The 18,980-nt window shown below is 55.5% G+C and overlaps 1 protein-coding gene across 2 annotated transcripts in view; it reads right to left on the bottom strand.

The window, feature by feature from the left end:
* The window catches only part of RRP12 (ribosomal RNA processing 12 homolog), a 28,797-nt gene that overhangs the window by 6,788 nt on the left and 3,029 nt on the right, over positions 1-18,980 (bottom strand). Inside the window, exons 4-29 of one of the 2 annotated variants that reach the window (XM_036829321.1) lie at positions 17,848-17,924; positions 17,234-17,339; positions 16,914-17,030; positions 15,703-15,841; positions 15,487-15,614; positions 14,431-14,529; positions 13,695-13,786; positions 12,195-12,306; positions 11,886-11,983; positions 10,556-10,670; positions 9,410-9,552; positions 9,071-9,192; positions 8,076-8,140; positions 7,826-7,988; positions 7,242-7,396; positions 6,904-6,971; positions 6,251-6,344; positions 5,249-5,407; positions 5,033-5,113; positions 4,709-4,814; positions 4,374-4,481; positions 3,699-3,856; positions 2,592-2,683; positions 2,253-2,417; positions 1,961-2,133; positions 1,598-1,726 (exon numbers count right to left, since the gene is read on the bottom strand). In XM_036829321.1, coding sequence (XP_036685216.1) covers positions 1,598-1,726; positions 1,961-2,133; positions 2,253-2,417; positions 2,592-2,683; positions 3,699-3,856; positions 4,374-4,481; positions 4,709-4,814; positions 5,033-5,113; positions 5,249-5,407; positions 6,251-6,344; positions 6,904-6,971; positions 7,242-7,396; positions 7,826-7,988; positions 8,076-8,140; positions 9,071-9,192; positions 9,410-9,552; positions 10,556-10,670; positions 11,886-11,983; positions 12,195-12,306; positions 13,695-13,786; positions 14,431-14,529; positions 15,487-15,614; positions 15,703-15,841; positions 16,914-17,030; positions 17,234-17,339; positions 17,848-17,924 — 3,064 coding nt within the window. The remainder of the gene's footprint in view (positions 1-1,597; positions 1,727-1,960; positions 2,134-2,252; positions 2,418-2,591; positions 2,684-3,698; positions 3,857-4,373; positions 4,482-4,708; positions 4,815-5,032; positions 5,114-5,248; positions 5,408-6,250; positions 6,345-6,903; positions 6,972-7,241; positions 7,397-7,825; positions 7,989-8,075; positions 8,141-9,070; positions 9,193-9,409; positions 9,553-10,555; positions 10,671-11,885; positions 11,984-12,194; positions 12,307-13,694; positions 13,787-14,430; positions 14,530-15,486; positions 15,615-15,702; positions 15,842-16,913; positions 17,031-17,233; positions 17,340-17,847; positions 17,925-18,980) is intronic. The other variant, XM_036829322.1, reaches the window with a different exon arrangement.

Below are 18,980 nucleotides of genomic sequence, written 5' to 3'. Positions count from 1 at the left end.
CAAAATGTGGTCTAGATATACAACAGAATAAGGCAAGCCTTAAAAAGGAAGGAAATTCTGACACAAGCTACAACACGGATAAACCTTGAGGACATTATGCTAAGTGAAATAAACCAGACACAAAAGCACAAATACTGAATGATTCCACTTATATGAGGAACCTCGACTCATATTCAAATTCATATCCATACAGACAGAAAGCAGAATGGTGGCTGTCAGGGGCCGGAGGAGGGGGAAATGGGGAATTGCTGTTTAATGCGTACAGAGTTTCAGTTGTGCAAGATGAAGAGTTCTGGAGATAGGTGGTACAACAATGTGAATGTATTTCACACTGGTGAACCATACACTTAAAAATGGTTCCAAGATAGTAAATTACATGTTATGTATATTTTACCATTTTTTAAAAAAAGCTACCAGTATATTTAAAAAAAAAAGAACTTTGAAACTGATCAGCTGGAGGGAAGACAAACTGAAGTGAAGTCAATCAACAACCAAACGTCATAAGAAGCGTGTGACTAAGTACGGAAGCCTGGCAGTCCCTGGGCTTGTCGGGAGTTCCGAGGGAACACGGCTGAAGCCAAGGGCCTGTGGAAAGGCCACAAAGCAGGACTTGCACTGGATCTGAAAGAGTGGAGAGGGGCTGGGAAGGTGGGGGGCAGGGGGCGGGTGGGCATTTTTAGCGTCAGGGTTCCATGCGCAAGAAGGGAGCAAGGAGACAGGATACACTGAGGGTGAGAAGGGGGCAATGACGAGGCCAGATCAGGAAACAGTGTCACCACATTTACCCCCAGCACGTCTATACGCTGTTCAGGTCACCATTTCATCTTCACAACAACCCTCTGAAGTAGGCATTGGTATTACACCCACTTTGGAGTGAGGAAACTGAGGCACAGAGAGGTTAAATGACTGTCCACAGTCACACAACCGGTAAGTCGGGTTGCAGGGGCAGCAGTGAGCAGGCAGTGAGAACCAAAATAAAGAGGAAGACATAAAATTTAGAAGACCCAGGCTTTTGTGATCTTACAAGATAGGTACAGAGATACGTGAACACAGAGATACGTGCAGAGGGAACGGGAAAGACGAAACAGGACTTGGAGATGTTACACCTGAGCGGCCCCTGGACAACAGGAGACAATGACTCGGGAGAGTCTGGCTCTTTTCACCAATAAATGAGCTTCCAGGCCTCAGCCAAGTTTACACTTGGAATAAAAAAACACAAAAATTTTCAAAAAGGAGGAGGACAAGTGAATAACCAGAACAGAATACAATAGAAGAGAGATTAACAGAGTGTATCACAGACGGTAAGAGGAAGTACTACTGCCTTTTGAAAGTTTTGTTTGAATTATGGAAGTACTGTATATATGGCTGGGTTACACCATGAAAAGATTTCTCAATGTGGTCAAAAAAGTTTGAGAAACTCAAAAAATTTGAGAAACTTGCCTGAGACACAAGCTCCTTATATCTTTTTTTACCTATGTTTCCCCCCAAAATGGTCACTGAGTGAATGAGTGAACAAACAAATGAGCGGATGAAGGAGCAAGCAAGTGCAGCCCTGGCCCAGGCCGGCTGCAGCTCCTGACTGGGCAGGTGGCCCCACCTTTAGCGCCTTCCTCTTCCTCCAGCTTGGCGTTGTCATCCTCCTCCTCACGGATGATCAGCCGGCCGTCGGCGCTCACCTTGAAGCCGTGGTCCTTCTTCTTGCCCCGACCCGGCCCAGGCTGGGTGGCTGGTGGGGCAGAGTCGGGAGGTGAGGAGGTGGAAGGCCAGTCCTAGCCCGCTCACACCCTCATCATAACCGACAAGCCCAGGTCTGTGACTTGGATGAGTGCCCGCAGCACTATGATGTGCATGTGTGGGAGGCCGGGGTGCCCACTGGCCTCCCCAGAGGCCACGCCACTCCTAAACCTGGCCCAAGGCAAGCTTGTCCTCTGTGCCCATGGGCCAGCCGCTTCTTGCTCACCCAGGACTCGCTGGGCCACCTTGGGGTCCAAGAAGTTGAGGGGCTCGTCCCCGCCACCCTCCTTCAGCCACGCTCGGCTCCTGTGGCGGGCCAGCCTCTGCTGCTCCTTGCCCCGGCTCCTCTCCTCCTCCTCGTCCTCCTCATCCTCTGAGTCAGCCAAGATCTCCTCGATGCTAAGGACAGACAAGCCCCAAGTCAGGGCGCTCCAGGAGAGGTAGGGCAGCTGGGCACGGCCTGGGCAGGCTTCGGGTTGGGGGAGACCAGGTCCCCAGCATCCCGCCACGGGTCTCACCTGTCGCCTTTGCCCTGGACGGGCTCCTCCTCCTCCTCCTCCTCCTCCTCTTCCACGGCGGCCTGGTTCAGGGCCCGGTGTTTCTTGGCCCGGGCCTCTGCTTTCCGGATGTTTACCAGGACTTTCTGGTATTCCTCTGGCAGGAGCTTCCTCACCAGCTCGAACCTGAGGGCGTAGAGATGGGCCGGTGAGGTGCCCGGGCCAGAGAGCGCTATCCAGAGCGAGGTGTCCAGCCAGAGCCCGTCCAGCCCCCCAGCCTGGCCCCTTCTCAGCAGCGGTCCTGGTGGGACTGGAAACCCCTCGACTCCTCCCCTACTCCTTCCCAGTCAGGGCACAGACCCGAACTTGCGGATGAACTTGGTGAACAGGTTCCGAAGCTTCATGCGGAAGTGCCGCCGCATGTCGTCCGAGAGCTTCCCGATGGCTCCCATCTGCGGGGCAGAGCAGCGGGGCTTCAGGGGGAGGATGCGCGCCCCACCCAGTCTGCCCCCCACACCACGGGTTTCTCCTGGTTTCACGAGTCCCTCCTACCGCCCTGCATGAATCTCTGGCTGGACCGCTCTCCAGCCTTCGTGAGAAACGTGTGGCCTGCAGGTATCATCTGCAGTGTCCCTCAGTGAGGCTGGTGGTGCAGGGCCCCCTCGATCCTTTGAAGGCTTGTATAAACCCTAGTCACTCCAGGACAGGTCACCGCTCAGGCCGTCCTCCCCATCGCTGGCCCCAGTTAGGCGGCAGGGTTTGGCAGGCAGGGGCAGGCATCCTGACTCTCATCTGCCCCTTCTCGCTTTGACCCAACCCAAGGCCAGATGCAAAGATGACAGGCAAGAGGGACCTAGAGCCCTGATGCGATTCAACCCAGCTGGAAGTGGGAAACTGAGGCGGCGGGTGCAGTGGACGGGGGGCTCAGAGGACAGTCCCAGCTTGCTGCACGCCTTATGCCCAGCAGGAGGGGGCCAGGGACCCAATACCAGAGGGCTCTTCAGGCCCTTCTGCAGCCCAGCAGGGGCATCCAGAGAAGCCTTCTCAAACCCAGAAGGTCACAGTGCAAGAGGGAAAATAAAAAGGGAGGTTTGGGTCCCTTCCGAGGGAGAGCCCAGAGTCGCAGTTCTGTTCCCAGGACTGCTCTCACTAGCACTGTGACCTGGGAAAATCTCTGGCCTCAGTTTGCGATCCGTAAAACAAGGGGTGGCCCTACCCACTGGTCCCTGCCCTGCAGAGCCCCTGCTGCTGTGGAGGGGCCGTGGGGGGTGACAAGTGGCAGCCTGAGTGCTGTGCCCCTTTACCTCCACCACTGGTCCCTTCCAGGGCTCCTGCATGACCTTCTGCTGCACAAGACAACGTGTAGCTAGAAAAGTGTTTGAAGCTGGCTGGCCTCAAGGCTCACTGGGTCTCTGCCGGCAGCTCTCGGGCCACGATGCCACTGGCCGAGGGGAAGGGGACACTCACCACCAGCTGCACGTGCTTGGCCAGATGTGCCACGTCCATGACGACCACTGCCACCTTGATGAAGCCCAGTGCTGATCTGACCACATCGCGGGTACGGGAGGCCAGGAGCAGGCACACATTCTCCAGCAGCTGCTCCATCGTGCTGGTCCCCATCAGACCTGTGGTGGCCAGAGGGCCACCGTCAGAGACACCTGGAACCCCACCCAGACCCAAGACCCCTGCCGCATCACAAGAGTGGGAGCTGACACCTGGGGGACACTTCCAAGTGCCTGGCACGCGTCTAGTCACTTTCTGCCAGCATCTCCTCTAGTCCTTCAGCCACCCTGTGAACAGGTGCTGGTTTTCTCCCCCATTTTAGAGATGAGAGAGTAAGGTTCCAGGAGGTTCCTAAGTTTGTTCAAGGTGTCACATGGCTGGTAAGAGGCAGAACCGGGACTAAAATCTAGGCATGGGACCTAACCTCCTCCGACCCACTCTGACAGTGGGATGCGGGCAGCTATGGGATGAGGAAAGCCGAGCTGGGCAGGAGAGGAGGCGGGAGGCGGTCAGGCCTGGTTCCAGCTCTTCGTCCTCCCTCCCAGGACCTTTCCCTGTTTCGGTAGCCACCCTGTCCTGACCTCCTGGGCATTTTCCTACCCCGAGGGCTTCCCAGGCCTTCAAGGAAATAGCGTTTACCTTTAAACTGGAAAAGGAGGTGGGTCAGGGCCAGGATACTGCAGCTGACCATGGTCACAGCGCCCACGAGACCAGGGTAGATCAGGACGAGGTAGCGCTGCAGGGCCTCTGGGAGGGCGGAGAGCAGGAGGAGTTGCCCAGGGCAGAGCCCACTGTGCACGCTGTATCGCGGGCCCAACGGGAAGGGGGGCTCCAGCCAGAGAGGAGCAGCCCGCCCAGGGCCAGGGCTAGGCAGCTCCCCCTATCTTTCCTCTCCGACGGGCGGCTGCGGGATGCCTCCTCACCCAGGCTGGGAGCACAGCGTCCACCCCAGCCCCATGCCACCCGGGCCTCACCTGCCGGGTTTGGCCCAAACCGAAGGAAGGCGTGGCCCATCTCCACCAGCAGCGCAAAAGCATTCTTCCGAGCTCCCACCGACACCTCCTTGGTGCAGAGGATCACCTGCCCAGACAGCCCCGTTAGCACGGGCTCCCCGAGCCGGCCACCCCAGGGTTGGCAGCCTGAGGCAGAGTGGACAGGTAAGGGCGCTCATGCTCCCAGGCAGTGAATCCAGCCCACCTCCACTCCCCATACTGCCCTCCCCTGATCCTGGTAGGCCTTCAGGAGCCACATTCCAAGGAACCCCAAATCACAACACGCCCCCCTCCTGCACCCCTCACCTCCGGGACGAGGGCACTGATGAACTCCTCGTGCTCGGCTGAGAGCTTCCTCACGATATGTATGAGGCACTTCAAACGCGGCTGCGGGACAGGGGGACAACAGTCAGGACCCTCAATGCCACCTCCGCCCCTGAAGTCCCTAAGCGTCTCCACGCTGGTCCACTCCCGGTGTCGCTCGTCCCCCCTCGGGCAGAGCGGGGCCCCTGGAGTCCGCACCCTCTTGGCGGGCGAGGAGGTGCTCCGTAGCGAGTCCAGAAGGGTCTTCTTCAGGTCGTCCAGGTGGCTCTGCACGAAGCGGGCGCCAGGGCCCTGGGGGCTGGCGCACACCTCCTCCAGCACGCGGTAGGCCTTCTTCTGTACCCCATGGGCCTTGCTCTGGGAGGGCGTATGGTAGACAGGGGTGGGTGAGAGACGGGGCTAGGGGGCCCCCCACCCTCACCCAGTCCAATAACATCCACAGAGCAGCCACGTGAGCTGTGACTGGCCCTGGTGGGGACTCAGAGAAGCTGGCCCTGCCCTCTGGAGCTCGTGACATCCAGTGGGAGGGCAGGGAGAACACAGGTTAGTGAGAGGCTAACTCTGGGCCGGGCAGGGGACGCTGAGGGGAGTGAAGCCTACCCAGCCCTCCATCCCTTCCGCTCCCCCATGGGACACCTCTCCCGAGGTTAGGTGACTCTGCCCTGGACTTGTGTGTCTGCCTGCACGTTCCACCAGAGCACTTCTCACGCTGTTGGGTGACTGCTTATTACACTGTTGCAGTGGTGACAGTTTTCAGAAGGTCACGCTGGCCTGACGTTTGCCTGGCGGTTAGCCACAGCGGGCAGGGGCGAGCATGTCAGGCAGGGGACCCAGCACGTGCAAAGGCACAGAGGGGCTGTTATATCTGGAACCCTTAAAAGCAGCCTAATGAGCCCGGAGTGGCAGCAGGGGGATGAGGCTGGGTAGGATGAAGATCAGGCCAGGCGGGGATGGGCCTAGTGAGTGAGTCAGGCCTCGGCTCTGCAAGAGGCGTCTTAGCAGGTGAGGCCCAAGCATGGCCGTGCATTTCTGTCACTCTGGCACCTACATGACAGAGTACAGGGCTAGACAGATACGAAGGGCAGCCGTGCCATGAGAAAGCAGATTAAAACCCGATCTTGGGCAGCGGCAAGGCATGGAGACAGGGCCCCCGCCCCCGCCAAGTGTGGTTGTGTGGGGCTCCTGGCCTCCACGGCTCACCTCTAGGTAGGGCCGGATGGTGGAGTACAGCTGGCTGATGGCGGCTTCATCAGCGTGGGGAGCCAAGGCCACGACCAGGTCCAGGACGGACAATCTGCTCAGCGACAGGAGACCAAGGAGAAGCTTAGTGGAGGCTGGGGAAGGGCATGGACTCTCAGTGTCCTCATGTCTACTGGGTACGGGGGAGGTGGGAAAGGTCAGGGTGAGGAGGACAAGGGGCCTCGAAGGAGCCCATGAACAATAATCACTGCCTGTAACCTAACTCAGCACTCATAAGGTACCAGCACTGTTCCCAGCGCTTTACATGTCTTAACCCCGTCAATCCTCACAGCAACTCTATTGCAGGTATTATCATCATGCCCATTTTACAGATGAGGGCACAGACTAGAGTAGATAAATAACTCAACCAAGGTCACAGCTTATAAGGGGCAGAGCTGGGATTTGAATCCGGGCAGCATGTCTCCAGGGTCCTCACCCTTCCCTAGCAGACTACAATGGTGCTCCAGGATGGAGGAACTGGTCAGGTCTCATGGTAGAGCTGGGACATTGAATATCTCAAGACTTTCCTAAATAATTCCAGACAGAAACACAGAGCTTCTGCTAGACGTACTCTCTAGCTCCCTGGGCTGCCCCAGCTCAAGTGGGGCACTTACCTGGTGAAGTCAGAGCTAGCAGGGTCCAGCACCTTCTCACTGGCTTTTTCCAGGAAACCATTCGCCAACTGGCAGCCCAAAGGGATAAGGAGGGAGTTGTTCAAGAGAAAATACAGAGCAGCAGCAGGTCCCAGAATTGCATCCTCGTCTCTTCCCCCTCCTCTCCTCCCTTTTGAGGAGCCTCGAGTCCAGCCTACTGCTGGCATGTGGTCCCCTGTTCTTCTGGGGGCAGAGGGCCAAGTGAGCCATGGCGGGTAGGGTCTTGACCTTTCCAACACCCCAACCCAACACTCACCCACCAGAGACTGTTCCTCCCCCTCCTCTACCAGCTAGCTCACCTGAGGCTCAGTAATGGTGAGGTAAGTTTTGATGGTTTCCAGCACGGCCCGGCGAGGGGCTGGGGTGTCTCCAGCTGCAACGGGCTGCCCGTACAGGTTGAACAGGATCGGCAGAAAGTTCTTTGCAAAGCGGCTCACTTCAGCACGGTCAGCCTCTGGCAGGAGGACCAAAGTTTGCACAAAAGGGCCAGGAGATGACCCTGCCTCAAAGGCCACTGTGGTTGCAGCCCAGAGGCATTCTTTTGGGGGACCTGTGACAGGATCATGGGTTTGGGGCTTTTCTGGGACAGGAGAGGCTGAAGCCAGAGCACAGAGGACGAGGGGCCACCACGGTCTATGGGGCCAGCCAAGCGCTAGCCCCACGTAAAGGCTGGACGACTCCCAGCAGCTGTCAGCACACTGAGAGTAAAGGAAGAGAAGGGGCCGTTCTCAGCGTCGTACTAACTCCTCGGGTCCCCAGCGGACACTCAGGTCCTTGACAAGGATCAGCGGTGGCTCAGGCAATGAGCTGGACAGGCAGGGTCAGGGGACTCGCACCATCACAGCCATCTTCCTCCAGCCCCGACCGCAGAGCCCACACGTACCCGCCTCACAGCCCTTGGTGATGAGGGTGCGCAGGGCCTGGCACACAGTGACCCTCAGGTCTGGGCGCTCGCTGATGGCCGTGCCCAGCGTCCGCGCCAGCCCTTTGAAGGCGGTGGCCACGTCCGTGGGCCTCGTGCAGAACCCAGGCAGGAGGGTCCAGATCTGGGGAGGGAGGGGATGATAGAGGAGAGTGACGCCCAGCAACCTGTGCCCGCCTGTCCTCCCCACGCCCCCCAGCTGACCCCTTACCTGCCACTGGAGCGTGTCGTAGATCTTGGACTCCACTGTGCTGCCTGCCTGGGCCAGGTCCATTGCTAGAGTGACACAGGACACAGTGTGACCCTGGGCACACTCCTGACTGACAGGCCTCATTTTTACCCAAACCAAAAGCCCAATGACGAGGACAGGAATATGGGCGATTCCCCTGCTCCACAGACGAAACATAACACTTATTATTAAACAAACACTTGTTTGTTCTAAAAAAATGAAAAGACCTATGTAAAACAGAAAGCGATATCTCCCCACAATCTCCCCCCCAAATCTTCCTCCCCATTTCTGACCTTATATTTCTCCAAGCACGTGCACACTTTTAAAGACGTAAAAAGGACTGTCTTATAAATATATTGTTCTGAAACCTGGTTTTACTTGGGAATAAAGCTGGTAGCATTTATCAAGCAGTTTCTACATGGCAGCCTGTGTAATGTGCACTTACATGATTATTTCATTTAATCCTCACACCATCGCAATTATCGTCCTCATTTTACAGATGACGAGCAGACCCAGGGGAGATGAATAAACTTGCCCGAAGTCACCAAACTGTGGAGCAGCTGAGCTGAGATTTCAATCTAATCTGCTCAGCTCACCATGGACTAAACATGTCCATTCCCCTGTCGGTCTCTTTCCTTCTGTGTCCCACGGTGGGGCTTTATTATGACTGACTTCACTGGAGCCCCACTGAGGGATGTGTGGGCTGTGTCGGGATTTTTACTTGGAACATCTTTGTATATATAAATAGGTGTGTACCTGTCTAATTATTCCTCTGGTGGGAGAAAAGGCCCCTGTCTGCCTGCCTCGGGGCAGGGGTGCCTGGGCACGCCTCGGACCCCGCTGATGACGGCGCTCAAGCACTGGCTGACCACCTGCTTGGCCCAGGGAGGCTGCCGAACGTCCTAAGGCTGGGGTGCTGGACCAGGAGCCCTTCCCGACCCTTCCAGTGAGGCCCCAGGACTGTGGTGGGCCCGTACCTTTCCTCTTCAGGGTGGTAGCCAGAGGTAGGAAGTAAGCGGTGAAGAAACCAAGTCGAGTTTCCCGGACGTGGTCTCGGACGACGGGCAGCAACCAGCTCCGGGGGAAATCCAGAGTCTCCCTGGGAGGAGGGAGGGGAGGCGCGGTGAGGAAGGGGTGACGGCCTGGAGCTGTCTCCCCAAGGAGCCGAGGAACAGCACAGGTCCTGCTCTGGCCGCCCCCACTGACCCGCACGGCACACGGAGGCGTCAGCCGAGGGTGTGGACACCCTCCCAGCGGAGAACAAGCCCCGTGGCTCTCCTGGGGCTGGAATGGAAGCCAAGCAGGGCTGCACTTACTCAGAGCCATCAATTTCCAAAGGCACAGCCTCTAAAACCACCTCGGGGCCCATGCTGGCCACGGCAGCGCCCACTGCGCGGTCCACAGCTGCCGCGTGGGGGGAGTAGGGGGAGAGGCGCAGGTCACACAGGGACTGGAGGCACTGGAGCAAAGAGACGCGGGTCAGACATTAAGACGGGCCTGCAGCGCAGGCACCCGGGGCTGAGGCTGGGCCGAAGTCTCCAAGAGGACGAGGTCAGGGGCGTGGGGTCAGGTTATGCTCTCGCCGGAGGTCACAGACCATTAACCAAATTCAACCCTTGGATGTGTCTGAGCCCTCCTCAATGCCCCAGGATTTAAAAAGAAATTCTGTATTTGTTAGTAATGTGTAAAAATCAGGAGATTTCATATACAAATGTAGATTTCCGGTTTATCTTGAAAACTGGGAAGGTATGGGAAACGCAGACCCACAGTACAATTAGTATAAATTAGCAGGCACTGCGGAGCAGCTGCCCCTCGAGACCAGAGCTGCCCCCTCTGGTTCACTACAGCCCCGCAGAACCCCTCTGCGAGCCTCATTCCTTGAGGACCTCTCACAGGAGCCAGGTGTTGCCAACCTAATCTAGCAGGGCCCGGGCCAGGCCTCTCAATGACGGCCGTACCCTTGGGGAAGGCCCCACGAGGCCGGGAGCTGCTCCGCCTACTGGAGAGGGGTCTGTGGCCTGTCCTCAGGCTCCCACCTGCTCCTGGAGCTGGGGAGGATCTCCGGGTGATCCCTGAGCCTTAAATGGTTTACTCTGGGCTTTGGTAACCTCCCTGGGACCTAAGGCTGCTTAAAATACTATGCTCACTTGTTACAGAAAATTTAGAGAATTAAAAATTAAAAGATAATAGATAGGGGTGAAGGAGAATCACACTGGTTCCCTGTGAGTTTCAAAACCATCAACTCCAGCTAAGACTAGTGAGAAGGCGTTAGGCGGTGGGGGGTGAGGGGTGGTTTCAGCCCTCTTCTCGTTCCTCCCAGTCGCCTTCCTGGGGACACAGTACTGGGCACCCGCAGTGAACCCTGGCAGTGGGGGAGTAAAGTGCAGAGGTAACGGAGACACGTGCCCCTCTAGCAGCCCCAGCACCACCTCCTGCCCCGGCCCAGCCGCTGCCCCAGTCACCTTCCTCATCACAGGATGGGCCTGTCTCCCACACGCCTCGAAGAAGACACACAGCAGCTGCAGCACGGAGCTCCATGATGCGTGGAATCTGTACGTCAGGCCCTCCTCCACTGCCCTGCCAAGGGAGTGGGCAGTCAGGGCCGTGGAAGTCCATGGCCGGCACCAGGAACTACAGACCACGGCAAGAGTGAGGCCCCAGGAAAGGCCAAGGGGGAGAGCTAGTGTTTACCAAGTCCCCCCTGTGCTAAGAGTTTCATTTATATAATCCTCACACTTCAAAAAAAAAGCTGTGAGCTAGGTTATTTGTTCCATCCTCAGATGGGGAAACTGAGGCTCAGAGGGACTAAGTAACCCAGCAGCGTCACTCTGCTAGTGGCCAAACTGGGCCTCCAAAGCCCGTGTTGTCACTGTCCCATGCTTTCTCGGTCTGACTAGAGGTGGGAAGATGGGGTAGGTACAGGTGGCCTGGGCAGAGGGAGGAAAGCCACAGCAGTGGGGAAGCCCGGCCGGCTGCTAGCCCCTTCCGGCCCATGCACGCTGTGGTCAGCTCATCTCTTGAAGTCGAGCCCCAGAGGCTTCAGGCAAGAATGGCCAACAGGGGTTAGTGTGGGGAAAGGGGTGAGCTGGGGGTGGAGCAGCTCTATTCCTCAGTTTTCCAAAAACTTCATTCCAGGTGTATCCAGAAGAAACAGGCCTATGTCCTCACAAGGAACAGAACCCAAAGCATCACACCTTGGAGCTGAGCAGACAGACCCAGAGGAAACACCAAAGATCCCAGCCTCTTGGTGCTCTGAGGCTCCTCACTGGCGGCTGGAAGGGCCCAGGTGGTTGGAGGCCGTGTCTGTGAATGGCTTCTCTTGGAGGCATGGAGGGCAGCACAGCACATGAGTAAGAGTGGACTCTGTGGTCAGGCTGCCACTTACTAGTTGAGTGACCTCAGCTTTCCCAGTCTGTAAAATGGGGCCAGCACCTATCTCCTAGAACTGTAAGGACTACCAGTAGTTTCTATTTATTAGAATTTAACTACACACCAGGTACTGTTTCGAGAACTTTACATATATGACCTCATTCAATCCACACCTCCATTAGACTGATGCGGACCCTGAGGTGTTGAGAGGTGGAGGAACTAGCCCCAGATGACGGGCCCCCAAGTCCACACTCATGAGCATGACACTACGGCACCTGGAGTGTGGCCAGTGCTCAAACCGACAGCAGCTGCTCTGGCAGCGTGTGCAAGGCCCACCACAGTGACAAGAGGAGTACCAGTCATCATGAGGAACTTTCTACAGGCGCACCTTATTCCCTCCTCACGCAGAAGCTGTGTTCTCACCTGAACATCTTGGCGACATACTGGGCAGGGCCTGAGGCCGAGGAGGTCACGGAGCCGATGTCAGCCATGTGGGGAGCGACACACTCCTTCAGGATCTCCTGCAAAAAGCGGCCACAGCTGTTTGGGCCCAAGACAGCCCCCCAGTGCCACTCAGCCTTCCCAGGTGACTGCTTCCTGAAGCTTCTAGGAAGCTCACCCCCACCCTGAGAACTTCCTCCCCAGGACGCAGCTGGAGGCCTGCGGTGAGCTCTGGGAGCTTCTAAGGCTCTCTGTTTCCCTTGCTAAAGCTGGCCTGGGGGGCTGAGGTACCTGAAGGCACTGGGTGGCAGCTGTCACCACCTGCGAGTGGGGGGAGAGGAGGCAGGTCGTTGCAGTTCCAAAAAAGCGAGGGAGGTGGCCCAGCCCCAGGTCCCGATGCCGCCTGTCAACACAAAAGGCTTCTGTGGGGCCTGGCCCTGGGCCTCGGGGACTCAGATGGCCCAGGTCTGACGGCAGTCACAGATCTGCGGGGCTCTACAGGGCCCTGCTGGTGGGCAACTGCAAAAAGTGCCGTCATGCAGGTGACAACTACATGTGGTACAAAAATGCAAACAGGTCTCCAGGGTATAAAACGAAGAGCATGCCTTCCTCACCATACCTTTCTCCCAGGCTGACTCTCGGATGCACTTCCCAGGGGAAATTCAAGCTTAAGTTTCTCAAATACTCTTTGAAGTTTTTATGCATATACAAACACACAAAACAATAACAATTGCTAACATTTATGTAACAATTATCACATACCAAGCACTGGTGTAACAATAAGCATTAATTCATTTAAACCTTGCAAAAAACAAAAACAAACAAAAACCTTACAACTGAGATTAAATCCTATTACAATTCCCATTTTATAGATGAGGAAACTGAGGCTTGAAGAAGTTGAATAACTTGCCCAAGGCCACCCAGCTAGTGGGGGGTGGGGGTGGTCAGGATTCACAGCCCGGTAGTTTGGCTCGAGAATACAGATAATTATGCACCTTGCTTTTGCTCAGTATATCTTGGAGGTCTTCCCACATCAGCATGCACACATTTACCTCAATTATTTCTAACAGCTGCCTAGTATTCCACTGTTTGCATTTAACCAGTCCCCCCCGGGGCCACATCTAGGTTGCTCCTAGGTGTTTTTGCCATTACCTATAGTGCTACAACAAACATCCTACAACTGTGGGAGTCCTCCTGCAGGATAAACCCTGAGAAGTGGAGAACAAAATGATTTGGCCATTTGCTGGCACCTCCAGGTAAAAGGTGATTTGGTGCAGAAAAAAAGACACGGGCCTGGCAGACCTGCACTGGGGACCTGGCTTTTCTCCCTTGCAGCTGCATGACTAGCTAACTCGCAGTGCTTTACTTTCTGGTTTATGAAGTGGGCTAAGACCTTCTTCGTGGGGTGGTGTGATCAGTGAGATGAAACATGGATGCAAAGCACCCAGCACGGTGCCTGGGGGACAGCAAGCCGACGGGAAGCCTTCAGCGGAGGGGAGGATGACACGGTGGTCAAGCTTCGGGGGACTCAGAGACCCTGCCTCCAGGCAAAATGCAATCACCAACTGATATTCTATTTCATTCTCAGCCTTATTCGGGAAAAGTGGAGCCATCTAGTGGCTACTATAAGAGTGACTGTTATGACGGAGACACAAAACAGAAACTGGGACCGCCACCCCCCGCCCAGAAAGCCGAACCCCCTCCAGCTTCCGGCTCATGTCCCTCCCATCTGTACCGCAGGGCAGGGGGCCTGGCTGGAGGCCAAGGGACCGCCCTCCACCGCATCCCTACCTAACCAGGTTGATGTGGGCTTTCTCCATGACTTTCAGCCAGGCCAGCAGGGGTTGTAAGTCATTCTCGCTGGGAACGTAGTCATACAAGGCCTAGAGGCGGGACAGGGAATAAGCAGGTGACTGAGCAAGTGTGTTCAGCAGCAGCCCAATGACAGGACCCCTTCCCATCCCTAGGCAACAGCACGTCCCCGTGACTGTCCTGTCCCAGGGCCTGCACACGGGGCCCCCTGCACTCACAGCCCCCTTGGCCTTCCTTTCCCTGCTCAATGAAGCCCTTCCGCTTCTGCTTCTATGGGAAAAAAATCTCTAGGAGCAGTCAAGAATAACTTGGGTCACACAACCCTTTGTGAACCTGACAAAAGCCAGAACCCTTCTCCGGAAAAATGCACGTGAGCATACACACACATTTTGCAATTTGGGGGGGGGGGGGTTGTGCCCCCTTCCCCAAATCCACCCAGAGATCCCTAACACTGAGAACCTTTGTTCAAGGTACCTGTTAATACCATGAGACCACGCTGAATGGTTTATTACGTTAACTACCACGAAGTCAAGAGTCAGGCCCCCCGGCTCCCGTGGACACTGATGTGGCTTTGGTGGCCAGTCTCCTGGCTGCCCATCTGCCTGACTCCTACGCTGGGGCGGCCCAACCCAGCCCATCCAACCTCGCTCTGCAGACAAGTAACAGGGCCGCCCCCCAGCACAGCCATGTCCCCCATCCCCCCATCAGGCCTCACCGTGATGATCTGGGCGTTGAGCTCTGCTGGCAGGGTACCCGGGCTGGGCTTGGCATGGAAGAGGCTGTGAAAGGCCTGCATGGCACAGGCTGTCACCAGCTGGAGAGGACACGGAGGCTTAGTGGGGAACCCACCGCAAAGCTCACGGTGGCCCTGGGCTCCTCAATATCCCACTGCAGCTGGTGGGCTTGGGGGGACTTGGGCCCCCTGAACCTCAAACATGCCTCCTACACCTGGACACTCAGGGGACTGTTGCTTTAGTAAGTCTTGGCAGCCACCAGGAAAAAAAATGATTTAAACAAGGACAATGGAGAAATGTGAACAAAATGTTTTTTTAACATAATGGGCTAAAAAAGCAGGCTACAAATGGTTGGCATACTATAATTACAGCTGTATTTTCACGTTTTCATGTGTTTGCTTACCTAAAAAGAAAATGTCTGAAAGGATACACAGCAAGTTGTCTGTACTATTTATCTTAGGAAATGAGACTTGGAGGGAAAAAGAGAACTTCTATTTTTTACTTTATATACTTCAGAATGTTTTTTTTTTTTCCTTTTAAACAACAATCAGGTTATTTATATAACAAATGCTTTAAAATACGTATGTGAACAAACAGTATAAGAGAATATATAGAGACTAACAGAATTGTGCTAGCATATCAAATGCAAGGGATCGTTTTTATGTATCTTTAAAGTTGTCATACTGACGTTATTAAGTAAGAAAAAAAAAAAAAAAAAGAGAGAGAGAGAAATAACCGTGCCTGTGGCTGGGGTAGAGCTCAAGGTAGGGGGAGGACTGACGCTTTACCAGCCCCGCCATGGTTCCATCCTCTCCCTCACCTCATCTCCCAACTGAAGATGCCCAGTCTGTCTGACACCGGGGATGCGACGCTGTCCCCGGGTGTAGCTAAGAGCAGCGCGGGGGGCCGGGAGATCCCAGCCCCCGCTTTTGGCCTGAACAGTGAGTTTCCCGAGTGCCAACACCACGGGCCTGGGGTCTGAAGCTCTGCCCTCCCTCCTCCTCGGCGCGCCCCCACGCGCTGGGGCCTGAGCTCACCACGTGGCTCAAGGTCATGACCCGGAGGAGAGTCTCACTGCAGCTCTTCACCAGGCCATCCGGGAAGCAGGGCAGCAGGTCCTTCAGCAGGGTCAGCATGTGCAGCGTGGTGGTGGCCTCCTTGGAGCCTGGTGGACAGGGGGCAGCTGAGACTCCAGCCCACTCTCTGCAGCAGGCCCTGTCCCCCGCCGCCCACTCTCAACTGCGTTTCCCCACCTCCAGACTTCTCGATCTCCTGGATGCAGAACTTGGCGGTGGACATGGAAGCAGGGTGATGGGCAGGGGCCTTTTCACCAAACATGAATTCACTGCCCTTGAGGACGGAGCACACTCCATGCTGGGCAGCCTTCCGGATCTGAGGGGCAAGGAAGGGGGACAGGGCCGGGTCAGTGTTCAACCAGCAGTGTGTGTGGTTCTCATGACCACCAGCAGCGAGCATCGATCGCACACCTCCTACAGGGCCAAGGCCACGCCTGGGGCTGCGTGTGTGTGGACTCCCGGGCTGCTGAGTAAGACAGACCTCGCTTTCCATTCTCTCCTGCTAACTCACCAACTGGCCTTGAGCAAACCAGACCACTTAGTCTCTGAGCTTCAGTGTCTCATCTTTACAACACGGATTCCTTCATTCATGCAATCATCCAGCAATATGGAATGTCCACCAGTTCAGCAGTGAACCAACAACTCATTGGGAGGTAGGAAATAAAGAAATGTACACCAGAAGGTAAAAGTACTTTGCAGACAATAAAACAGGGGCTGTTACTTTTTACACGGCGATCAGGAAAGTGTCACTTCAGTGACAGGACGTTTCAGCAGAGACCTGAAGCAAGTGAGGGAACCACCGCAGGGATACACAGGGAAGGAGGCATGCCTGCCTGGGATCAGAGTGCTTAGCACAGGGAGTGACTCTTATGACTGTTACATGTTCCCCGCCCTAAATTTCAGAAGGAAGCAGAGTGGCCAAGCACAACTTACTGGGCACCTACGACAAGCCAGGACCTGCGCCAGGCCTGTGGGGAACACCAGAGTGTCGCCGTGACCTTGCAGCAAAGTCGTTATTATCATCCCTATTTTACAGCTTAAAAACCAAGACTCAGAGAGGTTAAGTAACTTGCTCAAGGTCACAGCACAACCAGTGAGTCCAGTATTCAACTCAGTCTGTGTGACTCCAAAGCCCCCCTCCAGCCCCCTCTCCTGCCACTGTAACTAAACACGTCACTGACCAATGAGGCAGCAGAGACTCAAATGGGCCTGACCGTGACCCTCCCTCCTGTAGGAGGAGCTAGCAGATAGGGCTTCAGGCAGGAGGAGAGCCTCCGGACAAGAGCCCAGCGCTCAGGGCGAGCTCCCCAGTCCACTCAGCAGGCCGGGCCCAGCCCGGTTACTAGAGTGGCTGCCCCCTCCCACGTCCTGGTGCCCCACGGCCTCACCTTGGGCTTGGTGTGCACAGTGAAGCTCAGCAGCCCATGGTACACCTGCAGGGTCACGGGGTAGCTCCAGGCCTCCAGGTCCTGCTTCCGCAGAAGGGTGGCCAGGCAGGAGAGGACCTTCAGAGGAGAGGCAGTCTCTCAGCTCCACCCGCTTCACCCAGGTGGGAAAGAGCCCGGCTTCTCACCAACTCCAGAAAATGCCAAAGGGCTTTCTGAGGGCCCACAGAGTGCCTATACCCCTCCCAGGGAGTGTCCAAGCTGTAGCCAAATCAGATGGGCTCTGGAAGACGGCAGGGGGACACCGAGACCCAAACACTGACCCATCGGAGGGCAGAGGTGGAGCCACTGCTGGCCTGGGCTGACATGATATCCATGAAGGCTTTGGAGGTATCAGAGAACTTCTTAATGAGCACAGGGCTGGGCACGCTGCAGGAAGAGAAGAAAGAAGGTCAGAAGACCAGAGGGGCCTCCGAGAGCAGCAGGTCTGGAGGAGAAGCTGGACAGAGCGGGGCAGCGCTGGCCCAGTCACTCAGCGAGCCCACCCTTCCTGACGCCCGGTTCAGTGCGTTTCCGTGGCACCTGAGCTCCCTGCCTGCCCCACCTTCTCCACCACCCGCTCTCCACTACCCACCAGATGGGCCCTTATAAACTCCCCCAAGTCCTCTCCCCACCTGCCCCCCGGCTGCAGATGCCCAGACATCGTGGCTCAACACTCCACCCTGTCCCTGCTGCCCCACTCGCTGCACAGGGCTGCCCCTGCCCGGGCACCAGCACTCACACTCTGTCCCGTAACATCCCAGGCCACCCTGGAGCCTGAGCCAGTAGAATGCCACCTGATACTTAGCATCTTTTTGTTCCTTTTAATAATTCCCTGATCCTCTTCCTCCCTTCCACCCCCACTCCCTTCTTCCCCCTACAAGGAGCCAGGACTCACCGCTTCAGGACGAGGTTCAGCAGGTAAGCAACAGCGGCCAGAGACTCCGCGGACTCCACCGCTTCCATTGTTGTCATCTGAGGCCAGACCATGGGGTGTGAGTGGGAAATGTGTCACGCTGGGCAAATGGGGTATGGGGGCACCGTGTGCCCAGCAGGACGGTTATGACCAAGAACGCTGGTGTCAGAGGTTCAAATCCCAGCTCCGCCACTGTGACTTTGGACTAGCAACTTAACTTTTCTGTGACTCGGTTTCCTCATTTGTAAAACAGGGATCATAAGTTGTTGTGAGGTTTAATTGAATTAATATACATCAGACATTTAGAACACTGCCTGACACATTATGAAAACCATATAGTGCTATCTAATCTACGTCATTAGTCTAGAGCAGAAGTTAGAAAGCTTTTTCTGTAAAGAGCCAGATAATAAATACTTTAGACTTTGCAGGCCACATATGGTCTCTGCTGTGTATTCTTCTTTGTGTATTTTAACTATCTTGTAAAAATGTAAAAACCATTCCCAGCCCTAGGGCTATACAAAAACAGGCCACGGGTCAGATGATGCCCATGGGCTATATAGTTTGCCGGCCCCTGTTCCATGGTAGTGGTTCTCACACTTTTACACCCTTAAAAAGTATTGAGGGGGGCTTCCCTGGTGGCACAGTGGTTGAGAGTCTGCCTGCCAATGCAGGGGATACGGGTTTGAGCCCTGGTCTGGGAAGATCCCACATGCCACGGAGCAACTAGGCCCGTGAGCCACAATTACTGAGCCTGCGCATCTGGAGCCTGTGCTCCACAACAAGAGAGGCCGCGACAGTGAGAGGCCCGCGCACCGCGATGAAGAGTGGCCCCCACTTGCCACAGCTAGAGAAAGCCCTCGCACAGAAACGAAGACCCAACGCGGCCATAAATAAATAAATAAATAAATTTAATACTTGCTACTCTAACTAGCTCCTCTGACATCTCTCTGTATTCACTATTAAAAAAAAAAAGTATTGAGGATTTCCCCAGAGAGATTCTGTTTACAAAAGTTATATCTATTGATATTTATCATATTAAAAATTAAAACTGAGAATTTTTTAAAACACACAAATATGCAAGCACAATTCCAGGAGCTGTCAAAATGTCATCAGAC

This window comes from Balaenoptera musculus, chromosome 16 (assembly GCF_009873245.2).
Source record: "Balaenoptera musculus isolate JJ_BM4_2016_0621 chromosome 16, mBalMus1.pri.v3, whole genome shotgun sequence".
In the NCBI taxonomy this organism is placed as follows: Eukaryota; Metazoa; Chordata; class Mammalia; order Artiodactyla; family Balaenopteridae; genus Balaenoptera; species Balaenoptera musculus.
The sequence above is the reverse complement of the archived record's forward strand: the minus strand, read 5'-3'. Positions and strand labels throughout refer to the sequence as shown.